This window comes from Rhamphochromis longiceps, linkage group LG4, assembly GCF_057381845.1.
Source record: "Rhamphochromis longiceps isolate RC_006_pf linkage group LG4, R_longiceps_female_GT1.1, whole genome shotgun sequence".
Classification (NCBI taxonomy): Eukaryota; Metazoa; Chordata; class Actinopteri; order Cichliformes; family Cichlidae; genus Rhamphochromis; species Rhamphochromis longiceps.
In genome coordinates, this window is record NC_140560.1 from 19281075 (window position 1) to 19299263 (window position 18189).

Genomic DNA, 18189 nt, shown 5'->3' on the forward strand with positions numbered 1-18189 from the left:
CTTTAACAATATGGACTTCAGGGCAGGACTGCTGCTTTTAACTGTGTTCTTGGCAGGTGAAGATTTTTCACTTACAGATATAAATATTTTGCTGCAGTAGGACCTCCTGTTATTGTAAATGACCACTTTTCTTTGTTCTTTCTTTAATCCAACAGGTGTTGAAAGTCAGACTATAACACAGTCTGAATCAGTGGTTAAAAGGCCAGCAGATTCCCACAGACTGACCTGTACAGGCTCCAACATTGATTTCAGTAGCAGGTGGATGGCCTGGATCAGACAGGCTCCTGGAAAAGGACTGGAGTGGATTGCAATCATCGAATCTGACAGTGATAGAATCTTTTATTCTCAGTCAGTTCAGGGCAGGTTTACCATCTCCAGAGACAACAGCAAAGAGCAGCTGTATCTGCAGATGAACAGCCTGAAGACTGAAGACACTGCTGTTTATTATTGTGCTCGAGAGCCACAGTGACTGGAGCTGGTTGAATGGCTGTACAAAATCCACCATAATGTATGTTTGTTAAAAATACAACTTAAGACTATTCTCTCACATCTCAGAGACAATGCTTGAATGATTTTGTTGTTAAAATCATTGCCAGGAAGAGAAACAACCACAAATTTTAGTATTCTCAACGCAAAGTAGTGCTTATTAGAACATTGGAGGACAGTCAGTGTCACATCTGTCCATGACTTTTGAATTAGGCTATTTTGTCTATTTTAAGAAAAGAAAAAACAAAAGCAAATGAGAAACCCTGATTCTTATGATCATTTCTTAACTTTGATCACTCTTTAGCCTTCAGTTACTCCTTGTGTCATTAATTCATACTGTCCAGTATTCCCCTTCTTTTAATACCAAGTCACATCCTCCTTAACCCTTCAGTCATACTGCAAGCTGCACCTATACTAATGTGCAAAATGTCTTCATCTGTATCATTTCAGGAGGTGAGGGTGAGGAAGAGAAACTGAGCTTTGAATATCTGCTTATTCACTGTCAACTAAACTCTGTGTCTGTTTCAGCTGCTTGTGATCACACTGAATCTTCTGTTATCAAAATTATTAAAACCATTTGTATAGAATGAAGAAATATAACTGTTTATATTAAACCATATTCACTAAATAGGTTTGTTTTTATAACACAAATGTAGGTTTTGACTGATAGGGTATGAGACAAACACACAAATCATCCTTCCCTGTATTTTTCTTTGTTAATGCCGGCGCACATCCTTCTGATTCCCCCCATTCTGCAAATTGTCACCATCACAAAAGTGCAAATTATCTTCATTTTTGGTATCTTTTTGCTGGGAGGAAGAGAAGAAGCTAAATGTATTATTCCCGACTGTGAACAACAAGTTTTATTGGGAAAATGCGTTAAATTTCTTTAATTCATGTTAAAAGGACCTTTCTGAGAAAGTGCAGTAGGCTACGAAAATGTATCTAAAGAACGTTAGAAACAGCTGAGAACCAAAGTCATTGACATCTGTCAGTCTGAGAATGGTTACGAAGCCATTTCTCAGGCTTTGGGACTCCAGGGAACCACATTCAGAGCCATTATCCAAAAATGGAGAAAAGTTGTATATTGTGTTATGTAGACTCCCAGGAGTGGTCAGCAAAAAATGACTCATTCAGAAGATCACAAAAGATTCCAGAACAACATCTAAAGACTGCACGTCCAACTTGTGTCAGGTATGGCCCTTATTCATCATTCAACAATGAGAAATAGTCTCTGCAAAAGTGACATCCATTGGAGAGTTACAATTAAGTAATCATTTAAAAACTGGATTTTGTATTTACATGGGTTTTCTTTGTCTTATATTAAAATTTGCTTCAGATTCAGAAACATGTAATTAAGACAAACACCAAATAACAATAATAATAAATTACGAAGGGGCAAATAGTTTAACATATGTATCCTCACTTCAATTTAACGGACAGCTCATGAAACAACTGTAGCTTTAATGTGCTAGTTGTGACCACAGTGATTCAAACCATCAACAGATGCAAACCCAGTAGCATCACGTCTAAAAATATATCAACATTAACAGTTTGATTGTTTATATTTCTTGGATCTGGAAAAACAATCACAAATTAACAATTAACTCAGTACATATAGTACTATATAGTCAACATTAGCCACCTTGGATTCTATCAGGATTCTTACCAGTCCAGTGCTCACAATTAAAAAAAAAGAAAAACATTAGGCTGAATGGCGTTTGTATTTTCCCTTACCAATCTCTGGGAGGGTTCTCGCTGAGTGCTACCAGATTCCTCTAACATCCAAAGACATGCTAAAGGTTATAAGTGACCATGTGAGTCCCATGACAGACTGGCAGCCTGTCCAGTGTGTGCCCCGGTTCTGATCTCATATTCATTTATTTGTTATTTACTTAGTTAGTTATTTAAGGAAAATAAATAAATATCTCAAAATGCTTTGCATAGGACAATATAACTCTGTTCTAGATCTAACAGATTTACTAAATTGAAAACTGCAACAATACATTACATTCAAAACAAATTATCTATATACTGCTGACACCTTAAATGGATCAAAATATAATATATTCAAGAATATGCAAATGATAGTTACTTAAAAGGCAGTAATATGTCTACGATGTCTGTGTGTTAGTCAGAAGACAGATCAGCTCCAAAGATTTCCTCTTCAACATCAGTCATGTTAGCTCTGATACTGCTGCTGGCTGCTGGATCATGTGAGGAGCTTTTAGTGAATTCACTCGTATAAATATATTAGAAATGCTTAGTTATCAGATGAATGATGGAGATAATGTTAATTTCTGTTTCCACAGGTGTGTACAGTATTGATCTCATCCAGCCAGAATCAAGGTCTGTGCAGCCTGGACAGACTTTGACCATCACCTGCCAGGTTTCTGGTTATTCTATGACTGATAACAGCTATGCAACAGGTTGGATCAGACAGCGTGAAGGTAAAGCAATGGATTGGATTTCTCATCAGTGGGGTACTAGTGGTCTTCGCCAAAATGATGCTTTAAAGAACAAGTTCAGCTACAGCAGAGACACTTCTGCCAGAACAGCAACAATAACAGGACAGAATCTGCAGACCGAGGATACAGCTGTTTATTACTGTGTGCGTGTTAGTGACACAGTGATCCAAAACACCAAGAGACCTGAACAAATACTCACAAACATGCACGACATACATGGTGTAAATTTGAATATCAACAATGAAATGAAAACAAAAAATGACATGAATTAACACTCATTGCTCACTTCTTCCTTAACACACAACTCCCAAGTATATGCATTTGATTAAGTTTAACACACAGCAGATTTATTCTTACTTCCAGTTATTAACAAATTCACACGTTGGAAGACTTTGTTGCAGTATTTTGTAAACCACAGGTTTTGTCCCTCTCAAGCTGCACTGTTAAAAAAACATCTTAAAAAAACAGTAATATTACGGCAGCTGGGGCGCCAAAATACTTCCGTAAAATAACAGAAAATAACTTTCTCATAAAAATACAGTTACAGTGGGGCAAAAAAGTATTTAGTCAGCCACCGATTGTGCAAGTTCCCCCACCTAAAATGATGACAGAGGTCAGTAATTTGCACCAGAGGTACACTTCAACTGTGAGAGACAGAATGTGTCTCTCACAGTTGTAAATTCTTTACAATTGTAAAGAATTTATTGGTAAATCAGGGTGGAAAATAAGTATTTGGTCAATAACAAAAATACAACTCAATACTTTGTAACATAACCTTTGTTGGCAATAACAGAGGTCAAACGTTTACTATAGGTCTTTACCAGGTTTGCACACACAGTAGCTGGTATTTTGGCCCATTCCTCCTGCAGATCTTCTCGAGAGCAGTGATGTTTTGGGGCTGTCGCCGAGCAACACGGACTTTCAACTCCCGCCACAGATTTTCTATGGGGTTGAGGTCTGGAGACTGGCTAGGCCACTCCAGGACTTTCAAATGCTTCTTACGGAGCCACTCCTTTGTTGCCCGGGCGGTGTGTTTTGGATCATTGTCATGTTGGAAGACCCAGCCTCGTTTCATCTTCAAAGTTCTCACTGATGGAAGGAGGTTTCGGCATAAAATCTCACGATACATGGCCCCATTCATTCTGTCCTTAACACGGATCAGTCGTCCTGTCCCCTTGGCAGAAAAACAGCCCCATAGCATGATGTTTCCACCCCCATGCTTGACAGTAGGTATGGTGTTCTTGGGATGCAACTCAGTATTCTTCGTCCTCCAAACACGACGAGTTGAGTTTATACCAAAAAGTTCTACTTTGGTTTCATCTGACCACATGACATTCTCCCAATCCTCTGCTGTATCATCCATGTGCTCACTGGCAAACTTCAGACGGGCCTGGACATGCACTGGCTTCAGCAGCGGAACATGTCTGGCACTGCGGGATTTGATTCCCTGCCGTTGTAGTGTGTTACTGATGGTGACCTTTGTTACTTTGGTCCCAGCTCTCTGCAGGTCATTCACCAGGTCCCCCCGTGCGGTTCTGGGATCTTTGCTCACCGTTCTCATGATCATTTTGACCCCACGGGATGAGATCTTGCGTGGAGCCCCAGATCGTGGGAGATTATCAGTGGTCTTGTATGTCTTCCATTTTCTGATGATTGCTCCCACAGTTGATTTTTTCACACCAAGCTGCTTGCCTATTGTAGATTCACTCTTCCCAGTCTGGTGCAGGTCTACAACACTTTTCCTGGTGTCCTTCGAAAGCTCTTTGGTCTTGGCCATGGTGGAGTTTGGAGTCTGACTGTTTGAGGCTGTGGACAGGTGTCTTTTATACAGATGATGAGTTCAAACAGGTGCCATTCATACAGGTAACGAGTGGGGGACAGAAAAGCGTCTTACAGAAGACGTTACAGGTCTGTGAGAGCCAGAGATTTTCCATGTTTGAGGTGACCAAATACTTATTTTCCACCCTAATTTACGAATAAATTCTTTACAAATCCTACCATGTGAATTCATGGATTTTTTTTTCACATTCTGTCTCTCACAGTTGAAGTGTACCTCTGGTGCAAATTACTGACCTCTGTCATCATTTTAAGTGGGGGAACTTGCACAATCGGTGGCTGACTAAATACTTTTTTGCCCCACTGTATATATATATATAGTACAATGAAAGAAAATCTAAATGCTCCAGTTCAACTACAGTGCAGCCCCTTCAATCACAAAAGCTCAAAAAATAAACTGCATACGGATTTTTTTTACTGCTCTTTAAAGTGAAATACGCCTACAAAGAGGCATACAAAGAAACATTTGCTATTACTTTTTACTTTGACTAAAGAACAAAAAAGACACCAATCATATTTCTTTTTTTCTTATTTCATACACTGTAGAAACTGGACTGAAGGCATGACTTGGCATCCATGTTTATCTACCTCTACAGTGGTACAGATATTGATCCACTCACAACACAGAGTTGGATTGATGTCTTCTTGCAAGATTAAAATTCTACTCCAAAAAATAAATAAATAAATAAATAAATAAATACAAAACTAAACAAAAACAACAAGAAAATTAACCCAACCTTTTATTTAGCAGGCTAATGTAGCTACCACCTCCCACATTAATAAAGAAGATTTAATATAAAGTAATCTTAAAGTAAGCATCAACTTACACTCGGGTCACAAGTACAAACAGCCACTAATATTGAAAAAAAATGCCACGGTCTTTACTGTTTTTAATGTGGATGCTGCTGAATAAATTAGCTAGGGCTAAAAATTTATAAGGGTAACAAAGTGCGTTGCTAAATCAGCAAAGCACATTTCGTATTTTGTATTTTGCAGTTGTATAGTTAAGTGGCAAACTGTTTTGTTCTTACCTTTTCCTTGATCTGCAGTTCCAGTTGCCAAAGTGTTCCTGGGTCTGATATCGCAAAGACTGACCCACTCCAGTCGAACTCCGTGTAGCTACTTGACTCGTTGAAGCTACCCGGGTGTTAGCTGGTCTAAAAAGTTCCCTCATCTCACTTTCCACCATGCTGTGGGTAACACTGGGTGCAGTTGAGCCCGTCCCATCTCGATCAAGTGACCAGGACAACGATGTGACCGTTTCAGGAGATGATAAAATATTTCTTAACAACCCGACAGCTTGCTGAAGAACTCGAGTTTCTTCTCCCCCCTCCATGCTGTCAGACACTTGAAAGTGACCCGCGCATGCTTCTCAGCCAATCACAGCGGTACAGACACCCAGCCTTCCATTTCCATTAAACTCCTTCCGTTTCCACTATACTCTTTCATTCACATACATTATTATCTTGCATACATATATTTTCTTCAGATATGTATGCATTCTCTTCTTACATACATATATTATTTGTAAGATTAAACGCATTTTGAAGGCATGTAAATGAGAGCAAAATGTAGGAATGCATAAATGAAAATGCATGTATGTTAGAGTGCAAATGTGTAAATATGTAGATTAAAATACATGTATAAGAGAGCATAATATTGCAATGTGTGTGTTAAATATGTGTAAACATGAGAATAAAAATATCTAAATATAAAAATTAAAATAAAACTATATGAGAGTGAAAGTATACGTGTGTGAAAGAAGAATATATGTGTGCGAGAGTGAAAATATATGTACGTGAGAGTGAAAATATATGTGTGTGAGAGTGACAATACATGTGCATGAAAGAAGAATATATGTAGCTATGTGAGAGTGAAAGTATGAATTTTGGCTTGTACAGCCCCTCATAGAAAACCACGGCTCGCATCGTTCATTTCAAAGAGTTGGCTCTAAGAGCCGTTTCGTTTGCGACTGACACATCACTAGTTGGTGGGTTGTTGTGGTGGTGTGATATGCGGCTGGCAGCTTGGGAGCTGCAGCCAGTGTAAATAAATGGCTCAAAACACGGATCTGTGGTCCCGCCGTGCCTTATTCACGCCACAGACAGTTCTACATTTTCTGTAGTTATAAATTACTTAGGTTTATTTTTGGCTCTTTTCTTATCACTCTGGTTTTCTTCCAGGAGATTGCAGTCAGACTCTTAGTCTGAGTCTGAACCAATGCTAAAAAGGCCTGGACAAGCCCACAAACTGACCTGGACATATTGAGGCTGGTTCTGTCAGTACAGCTGGATCCAAAAAGCTGAAGAAGAAGCACAGAAGTGAGTTGCCTTCATTTCTGTCCTAAGCAGAAGACATAAATACTATTTCACATCCATCCAGATTCACTTCACCGCCTACAGAGACAATAACCAGATATATCTGCACGTAAACAGGCTGAATCTAGCTCTACAGTGACACAGAAAGCCACAGAGCTGCACAGAAAGCACAGCAGATGTCGCTGTTATCACTGATAGTAAGAATCCACATTGTAATACTTGTTTTAAAAACCTGTATATGGAATATATAATATAGGTATTTAGTATTTTCTAAATATATTTAAGAAATACTCAAATTAAATTAAAAATTAGAAATATACTTTAATAGTATATAAGTGAGGTGTTCATTTGGTTTATAGTCAGAATTAACAAATAAATAGAGTAAAGATTATAATTTTAAAGTCATTTTACAATTTTTCAAATGACAGAATATACATTTCATTCTTCCCTCTAATGCCAGTATAGGTTCCCTTACAATACAGGGTTTTACAGACTTTGCTTTTTTGTATTATTGTTTGTCACTGTGATACACTGGCTGGGGGGCACTGTGATGTATAACCATACAAAAACATAAAGAAATACTGTACCTCATCCAATTTTATGATGTGTCTAACTAATTGAATATTTAGGTTAATAACCAGTTTAACGTCATTAGAGTTGATATCTATTTTGGTTGTGATTCAGCAATTTGATTTGTGAGCAGCACTTTATTAATGTAAAACTATATTTTTGTATTCTCCAAAAGTTGATTCTGTTCATCTGGGCGTAGCGTTTTGTGAGAGAAAAACATTTTGTCACTCATCCAAGTGGATATATCTATATCTATCTAGATAGATAGATATCTAGATAGATAGATCGATAGAGAGAGAGATACTATTTTGCTTTCAACAACAGTTCCCTGTATAATTAAGTGAAGACATTTGGCACCTTAAAATTTAAAGAGAGCATGTCCTGAGTTCTGAATGTAATAAACATAGAAAGCCTTTCAAGATGTTGCTCTGTTGTTAAGGTTCTTAACAACACTTGAAATCAAAGTACCAAAAATGTTTTCAGTTAAATTCTTGAGGTTTTCTGCTGTTTCTCTGTTCTTATATTATGTGTTTATATTATGTTCCTATATTCCTATGACGATATATACAATTTTTTTCATCATCTAGAATATTTCAAACAACAAAAAGATATGTGTTTCCTTGGGTATCTCTAATAATGGATGGCAGCTATACAGGTGGCATAGGTTTTTTAACTGTGATATGTCACAGTGTATCTGGGGTGGCCACATTGATTCACACAGTTGCAAAAACCTCCTTAAGAAAGGCAAGGTCTTTGTGCTGTAAAGAGAATGTGTTTAGGTGATATATACTGTAAGGAGAGCCTTTATTTAAAAAGAATTTACTTCTCTGAGAAAGCTAACTATATTAATATTACTATGTATGGGGAAAAAATATAATTAGAAAGTATATATTTTATATATAATCTGCAAGTTCAACCAAAAGGTTTATGTAAAGATAGGGTGTAGGGTGGAGTTTTTGTGTAGGATTTCATCACAGTGGAGTATTACAACCACAGTGATTCATCCTGTGACCAAAACCTCCTGTCATTGAGTCATTTAATATGAGGATATTCTAAATTTCAACAAAAAATATTTGCATTATTTCTATCATTTTATCAAACTCGCACACATCCACTGTTTCACTAACATGAATCACTATGGTATAAATGAAAGTGTTACTGACTACATACAGTAAGAGCAGTAGTTAAGAGCAACTGCAAAATTTAGAAAAATGATTACTTTGGACAAAAAAGACCACTCATTTGTCCCTTTTTGTTTAAAACCTTTATTTGAACATTTACTTCCAAACTATACACACAGTTTTATGGTTAAATGCCTGAACATCCAAATGATTTTAATTACTTAGTTAATAACTGGTATTCAAAACATTATATAATTAGGATTCACGATTTAAAATAAAATAAATTATAATATGAATAATTATAATAAATTATAATATTAAATTAAATTATTTTTAAAAAAGAGTTACTGAGAGGTCAAACACACCGCTACTTAAGAAAATGCCAGCATGCGTTGCGCATGGAAAATAGAAAAAATAAACAACGGGAGTTGAATAAAACACACCGTATGATTAATAAAAAACAATGTTAGTTGAAAAAACTGTGTTCCCTTAAGTTGCATTTAACAGTGCATTTAACCTCTCAAGACCATTGTAATATATAGACCACAGCAGCTTCATGAATCTTAGGCACAATCATACAAAGAAAAAAAATAACAATACACTATTCAGAGTTTGTATCAGCCAGAGGTTTTTGTATGACTGTGTGCAACAGTGTATCGGGCCACAGCTGTCCTGAGCTAAAATTATGCAGAAAGGCACTGACCCTCATAAAATAAGAGACTGGTTTATTCCACCACATTTCTAGACCCAGAAGAAAGATTGCAGACCACATTACATCGTAATAAAAAATGTTTATAAAAAATATGCAATTTTTAAATTGTGATCTGAAATCAAAGGAAAACATACCTTTTTACAAAGTGTAACAACAGGAGCAGCTCTTGGAGACTGCAATCTTATTATTATTATTATCATTATTATTATTATTATTATTATTATTATTATTATTATTATACAAACATTATTTGGTCAGTCCTCATTCTTACTCAAAGGTCTTCAGATTTAGAACAGTTTATCATCTGCAATAAAAATGTTAACAACAGAGGTTTTTAAATCTCAGGTGAAATAATGGCTGAAAATGAACAAATCTGTGGACATTGATGTAAACCAGCCTGCTTTTGCTGTGGCTGGATAACACAGTATTTCTAACATGCATGGCCATGTATTTTCTGTTATTAGTTATAGTAATTCTCTCTCTCTCTCTCTGTGTGTGTGTGTGTGTGTGAACTGACTCATTTAATCTTTGCTGTATTTTATTTTATTTTTTAACTCCAACTACAGAACAACAACAGCATTATTTCATCATGTAACATTGTATTTTGTGCTGTCCTTGATTAAATAAACTTAACTAAGTAATAGGGCTGCACAATTAATCGTTAGAAAATCGCGATCTCGATTCATACTTATGTGCGATCTCATTTCCAAATGACAACGATTAAAAAAAAAAAAAAGACGACGACCACGATTGTACCGCATTTTGATCTGGGACGTAATCTGCATGAAAACAAGCGCTCACTCTTCCTGCTCAACAAATGACAAGGGCGGAGCCTTATACAACGTGATACTATCACGATCTGGTACAGGGACTCAAACGCAGAGCGGTAAGGTGTCTCCAAGGTGTAGTTTATTTACAGTGCCAGTGCAATATATGTACAGTGAAGGGATCAAAAACTCCGGGGAATCACAGGGTAACTCGTTCACGTCTTCTTTGCTCACACTCACACACGTTCACACAGCAGGGAGGTCGCAGGTCCGGAGGGGGGGGGGGAGATCTGAGGCGGAAGAGAAGGAAAGTCACCAACCAATCACAAATCACGAATTACGAAGCACAAGAGCTGTGAGAACACTAACGTCAGGAGTACAATCATCCAGCGACGAGAGGATCTGTGTTCCAGCCTCAAATAGTGCTCCCGGTGATGACAGGTGATTGTTGTCAGGTGTGTGTGTGGGCCAAGGGCGGGAGCCCACAGTGAGCTCCGCCCAGGCAGAGGGGGAGAGAACAGAAACAGCAAATGTAGCCTTGTGGGGCCGACCGGGCAGGCACGGAGACCATGACAGATACAGAAGCTGTGCCGTGTGATGCTAAAATTAGCAGGGAAAAAACAATGGAGAGCACGTCAGGGATGACGAGAAAGTGACAGGAGAAAATCCGTCCCGGTCAACCACCCAAACATCAATAACGGGAACCTTATACAGCGCTTCCCTATACCCGTCGAACTCCCGCAGGCACAAAGAAATTACGGAGGCTATCACTTATCACCTGACCAAAGATATGGCTCCCATCAACACTGAGCAAAACGAGAGATTTAGGAAAATGATCAACACCCTAGACAAACGCTACACAGTGTCGTCCTACAACTATTTTTCTATTGTAGTTGCACTACCTGCTCTATACATGCAGTGTCGAGCAACAGTGGAGACGGAATTTCAAGCAGTACATTTTGTGGCAACAACAAAACGTGAGACATTTCTTGTTTTTATGTTTATTTATTGTTTTTGTGTTCAGTCTCAACTGTTACCAAGTTGATGTGCAGTTAATAAGTGCAATAAATATTTATACTGGAAAAGAGAATCGAGAGAGAATCGTGATCTCAATTCTAAGCCAAAAAAATCGTGATTCTCATTTTATGCAAAATCGTGCAGCCCTACTAAGTAATCAGCTCATCTACACCATGGCAGCAGTGATCAGTAAGATGCTTAGCTACAAAATGAATAGCCACAAGGAGCAGTTCCCTCCATGGAGGAAACTAGAAGCAAAGACCAAAGTAGAATGGAGGGAAGTTAGCCAACTATCCAAGTTGCAGAAAGGTGCGATGAAGAAGGTGCCTATGAACTACACCAAACTGTCCATAGGCCTTGGAAAATGCCATGTGACCAATATGTAGCCAGGTGAAAGGTCGGTATTATGGGACATGCCACTGGATAGCGCCGTTTCTTTTGGGGTACCTCTGAGAGCGCAACGGACGATGGGGATCTACAGAAACATTCACGGAAGTGCTAGCTTGCATTGGTGTAATGTGGGTGTGTAATGCCGTTTTTTGCTGCATGGTTTGTTTTAAACGCAAAGTGTGGAACAGTTAAGGCACCAGGAGTTGCTGCAACTGACTTCGCCGTTCATCTCAGAGGGCTCTGTATTCCGTTTTTCTGCTGGATTAAGGCACTGTATGTATTTGAGTTCACACTTGTATTATAATATCTCTGTGGGTAAGAGGGAAAATGTACCTTTGTTAACTGTTTAATTTTGGCTCTGTATTTTAGCAGGAACAACCACTACAGTTATTATTGCACTGCTAAGTTTGTTTTGTTTCTGGATGGGTTTATATCAGTCACAAATTGACGCTAGACATCTTTGAGTTCCAGACGCTGATAGAGTTGGGAAAATAACCTGCAGTAGCAGTGGGTTACCAGTGCACAAAGTTGTTACTGAATAAGAACTGTCTGTAACAATTTTATTTCTTTATTTTGAAAACCTTTTTATTTTCTTCTGAGCACTTACTTTGTCATTCAGATTAAAAGAACCCCAAAGATAATCTGTGTTCTGGGCTGGTTAATTTAACCAGGCTAGAAATACATCAATAAAAGAAATTCCAATACATCTGTAACATGCATCGCTCTAATAGAATATTAGGGTCAACAGTATCAAACGCTGCACTGAGATCTAGGCGTACAAGCACAGAGATGAGTCCACTGTCAGAGACCATAAGATTACTTGTAAGCTTCACTTAAGCTGTTTCAGTGCTGTGAACTCTGAATACTGACTGAATCTCTTCAAATAAGCCATTCCTCTGCAGATGATCTGTTAGCTGTTTGACAACTGCACTTTCAGATAAAAATGAAGGTTAGAGATTGGCTATAATAAGCTAAAACAGCTGAGCCAAGAGATGGCTTTTTAAGTAAAGTTTAACTGTGTAACTACTGCCAGTTTGAAGGCCTGTGGTACATAGCTGATTATTAGAGATAGGTTGATCATATTTAATATTGAAGCATTAATTAATGGCAGGACTTCTTCAAGCAGCCTTGATGGAAGGAAGTCTAAAAAGAGAGGTTGATTGTTTGGAGGAAGTAATTACTGAAGTAAAATCAGAAAGATCAATTGGAGAAAAAAGTATCTAAATGAATATCAACAGTACTGAAGGTAGTTGTAGAGAATGTTACATCTGAGAGATGATTATGAGTCATTTTTTCACTAATGGTTAAAATTTTACTTGTGAAGAAATTCATGAAGTTATTACTAGTAAACATTAAAGCAATGGTTGGCTCAACAGTGCTCTGACTTTTTGTCAGCTTGCTAAAATGCTGAAGAGAAACCGAGGGTTGTTCTTATTTTCTTCAATCACTGATGATTAGTAAGATGTTCTAGCTTAACTAACATCATTTAACTTAACTTAAATGACTTCTGATTTGAGGCTTCCATTTTTTAGGAGCTACAATATCAGGAGGTAAATGCTGCATTGAGGCTGTCCTTTTTATCATCTGTAGCATCTGCAATAATTATTTTATCTGAGCTGAGCACTAAATCAGATGAGAAGTATGAAAAATCAGAGAGAAACTCTGTATAAGGCCCAGGTGGATGATAGATAATAACAAAAAGTACTGGTTTTTGAGTTTTCCAGGTAGGATGGACAAGGCTATGCATCAGGCTTTCAAATGAATTAAAACCCTGTCTGGGTATTTGGTTCAATAACAAACTGGTGTTTTGGAGTCTTCACACACCCCTGTACTCTGTGGCCTGCTAGAGCGGGGGGACTAGGAGGAGGAGTTGGCCGTCCGATTGGGGTCTGGAATGTGGGGCCTCCCTGCTGCTGCCAAGTCGGGGCAGTCTGCTTCTCTCCACCCCAGGGAAAAGGGTGACACCACCTGGGTCTGGGTGCAGTTTGCCCCTCCAGGGGCAAGGGTACCTAGACCTGAGGCTTAGAGTACGCTTGGGGAATGTGATTGTGTGTAAAGTGTCTCTTTATGTCTGTCTCCACGTTGGATGAGTGCTGAGTAATTGCATATGGGAGCATGAGGGTGGGAATTAGGGCTGGGCGATATGGCCTAAAATTCATATTGCGATATAATTTGAAGCATGTGCGGTAATGATATATATCGCGATATATTATTTTCTTCTGTATAACGTATTTTCCACACTAAAAGGCACACTTAAAGTCCTTTAATTTTCTCAAAAATCGAGAGTGTGCCTTATGTATGAATTCTGGTTGTGCTTACTGACCTTGAACTGATTTTGGCGTGCAGAAATCCGTTAAAAAATGTTTTAGCACAACTTTGGTAAGCCGCACTGCTTGATGGATTGTCAGAGTATTACGGCTGCCGTAGTGAGGAGCTTCGCGGAGTAATCTGGGTCCAAAACTCCGTCCAATTCAGGTCCCAAAGTCAAACGAACACTTAGAGTTAAAAAACGGTCTAAATTCTTTCATCTTTAATTAAATCATCAGCGTTGCTGCTTTACCAGGTGTAACAATTAAGTTTAATATCCAGGCATCCATGAAAACAGAATTTATTAAATTTAACGGAGTTCGAAGTTAGAAGAGAGTTAGCTTGCTAGTTTCCACCTAAACATTTCATACGATATTCTGACAGAGATTTTTGAAACTAATTAAAATGTACAGCTCTGCTATCACTTCCAACATAAATGAAGACAGAAAACTAAACAGCAGTGGGGTTTGCAGGGTTACTGAAGTTGGACTACCTGGTATATAATGTTGTGCTACGTGATTGCTAGCGACACAGCTATGTTAGCATGACATTAGCACAGTGAAGCTGGAGGATGAACGCTAACTTTTTTCCACTCGATAAAAGTTAACGTGAGGGATTCTGGTGGCCAGGGACAAATGCAATCGCATAGCAGGATGCAATACACGGGCCAAACTTCAGTCAGGAGAACAACTGATATTATTCATCCACAATACGAGGTTAGTTATTAATATACTGCAACAACATGGGAATAGAGCAGCTGTGAGAGAATTCAACATTAACCCTTTAAGACCTACCATAGAACCAAGTCCGCCAGAGCTTATATTATATTTTTACATGTTGTAGAGCCATTTTTGGGAGCATTTCAAGTTGCTATACATCAATACAACCATTACAGCCTAAATTTTAATAATATGCATGCATTAAGTGCATAGTAATTACATGAATTGCAAAAAAGTGCAATAAACTACAAAAGAATTTAAAATCGTTTTTGTTTGTTAACATATATTTCTAGTTAGAGAAATTTAAGAGGCTTATCCCTCAAAACTGTAAATACAAAAAAGTTGCACAAACTAGTTTCCCACCACAGGAAATTTATTTTGAGTGTCTTCATAGTTTTATTTTTGAAATACAGCAATTTTTATATTCCTTGGTCTCTCGTGTTCTGAGGGCCTCGGATGTCTGGAGTCTTGATCTCCTCCATACCTGCTTCATGCCCTGGTGGACGGGGCGTGGCTCCCCACACCCTCTAGCAGATCATTACATGAAGGAACCTTTTAAAAACAAGCACATTCATGCTCACAGGTGTACACACGGGTGCCCACACAAACAAACTACACCCTTTTTGGCTCCTACCTCAAAGCACACTGTGCACTGTCGATCTTACGTGCTCCACAACAATGTTTAATATTTAGTATTTACTGTTATATCCCCATAGATCATCATGATGTTGTTTATTATGTTGCTCTTTTTTTTTCTTCTGCTTGTTTTCTCTTTTTTCTTTCTCAACAGGTGATCCAGGTGATTGATATATGTATTTTTTTGTCTGCTTATTTTGTTGCTTTTTGTTTTTTCCCCATCCCTCTTCCCCGCTGTTTTTCTTTCCCTCTTTCTTTCCCCCAGTCAAGTCTGCCCCGTATTTAGCAAGTGAAAATAAAATAAAATAAACAATAAAAGGTGAATCAAAGAGACCATTACGGCAAGGCTGGGATGATCCATTTGGTAAAGTAAATCCGTTCGGCATCTTTCTTTGCCTTTAGACAATAATTCTGATGGCAAAAGAGTCAAACGGGACAGGCAGAAAAAAATAAATAAATAAACTGGTGTATAAGACTGGAAGAATAAAGAAAGGATATTTTGTTATACAAGTTGTCTTTTCTCAAATGTAGCATACAGATGGAAATTGAAACTAATACTCTAACATCAATATTCTAACATTTTAGAACTGCACAAAGTAAGTAAGTAAAAAGTAAAATTTTATTTATATAGCACATTTCTAGATAAAAGATCACAAAGTGCTTTACAAGGTATAAAACAAAAACAGTCAAAAGTTAACAAAATGCAATTTTAAAAAGATGTGTTTTTAGCTGTTTTTTTTTTTTAAAGTAATCACTGAGTCTGCAGATCTTAAGTTCTGAGGAAGAGAATTCCACAATCTGGCGGCCACAGTGGCAAAAGCTCTATCACCCTTGGTTTTCAGTCTTGTATACTGAATAACAAGTAGGGCCTGATCACAAGACCTCAGGGACCTACTAGGGGCATAGGACTGTAAAAGTTCAATGATGTACGCTGGTGCTTGTTCTTGAAGAGCTTTAAATGTCAGAACCAGAATCTTAAAATGGACTCTGAATTCAACGGAGAGCCAGTGCAGCTGTATAAGCAATGGTGTTACATGAGAGTATTTCGATGATTTTGTCAGAAGCCTTGCTGCAGCATTTTGGACAATCTGCAGACGCTTCAGGGAGTTTTTGTTTAGACATGTAAACAGTGAATTACAGTAGTCCAATCGTGACTGAACAAACAGACTTCTTTTCAGAATTTACGATGGCAAAAAGTATTTATATGATTTTTTTTTCTAAGTATTTTTTATTCATCTTTAAGCGTGAAAAGATAAATAAAAATACCTAAGAAAAAATCCTGTTTGAGGTTGTCATAATTCATGCATGTCAGGGTTAAATAACAGTAATTACAATGAAGCATGTCATACATCTATAGCAACATTAAACGACCAGTGGGTGACAGGGTATGGAGTGACACATCAGTGTCCAATGTAGTGGTTTTGTGCAAGTATACCATCAACACTGACACAAATACAAGAAAACAGCCTTTGAATAGCTATTCTATGACAAAAACATCCTTCTGCTGGAAACAAAGTGGTCAGTAAATAAAGAAACACTGGCAGTTAAAGACATCTGCTTCCTGTATCTGCTTCCTCTTGACAAAGTCTTTCTGAAAAGTCTTGCATGAAGTCTTTTTCATGACAGTTTTAGTATTCAGCAAAATGAGTGGCCATGTTTTGAATTCTGCATACAAAAACATAATAACATCATGTTATTGTTATAAGGACTAGCAAGGGCACAAATATTCATTATAGAAAAGATATAGAGTTAAGATATTTTGAATAATAAGATTTTAAAAAGACTACCCATAGAACAGCATATACATATCAAATACAGTATAAGAACAAGAAGCACGCAAATAATAATTACTGCAATAAATTGAAAAGTACTAACTTCTGCTGCAACTAATCTGACAGAGTTTGAGCTTTTAGGACAGGTGTAATTGCAGTAGTGTCACTATTTTTTTATAAAGATGGGGTTTACTTTAATTACAGTTTAATTAACTCATTTTATTCATTCAGTTTAGTTTGATTTGACAGATAATAAAAATGGGAGGAAATATCTGTATTACCAAAATCACTGACGTTTTATTCTTTTGTTTTCTTTTGTTTTTCTTTTCAATATTATTTCCATGGATGATTTCTTGAGAGCCTGACTGTAAACCAAGTTTCCAAGTGGGAACAATAAAATGACCAAACCACAAATTATTATTATTTTTGTATTTTTCTTTGAAAGTTTTAAATACGAAAGAATATCTACTTTACTGCTTATTGGTTTAAATATAAGCAGAAAATATGCCACAGTGGCAACTACATGTGGCATATTCTTGTATTACTGTCTGTCACTGTGTATATAACTGGGATGGCCACAGTGATTCACACAGTGACAAAAACATCCTTTTGAGAGTAAAGGTACGTTTGCCGTAAAAACGATGTATATGTAGTACATATACAAGGGGACCTTGATTAATATATAGTCAGCTCTTTAGCATATCCTTATCCTTACCAGAATTTCTTACAATCGAGAAGAAAGATGTTACATAACAATCAACATCAAATGATTGACTTTTTTGGCCACTAAATGTTGGGAATTCTCACACACACACACACACACACACACACACACACACACACACACACACACACACAGAAAATGGGGATAAAACAATTATTAGGGCTCACAGTAATTATAGATATTAGATGTGCTGCAGTTGTACTGTACCAAATTTTTTGTTGCGTTTTATCATGTGCATGATAAGGGCCACAACTACAGATCCCTACCAAAGAAGACCAGTTAAGCTCTGCGGGTGTGGGTCACAATCAGCCAGGGTTTTGGGTGCGCTGATTGTGAAACCTAGACC

General features: G+C 37.6%; 1 protein-coding gene across 1 annotated transcript in view; it reads left to right on the forward strand.

The window, feature by feature from the left end:
* LOC146671432 (uncharacterized) overlaps positions 1-18189 on the forward strand; it is an 80203-nt gene continuing 62014 nt past the window's right edge. Inside the window, exons 1-2 of the mRNA XM_085405342.1 lie at positions 1-56; positions 156-465. Of these exons, the coding sequence (XP_085261468.1) occupies positions 11-56; positions 156-465 (356 nt within the window). The 5' untranslated portion in view covers positions 1-10. The remainder of the gene's footprint in view (positions 57-155; positions 466-18189) is intronic.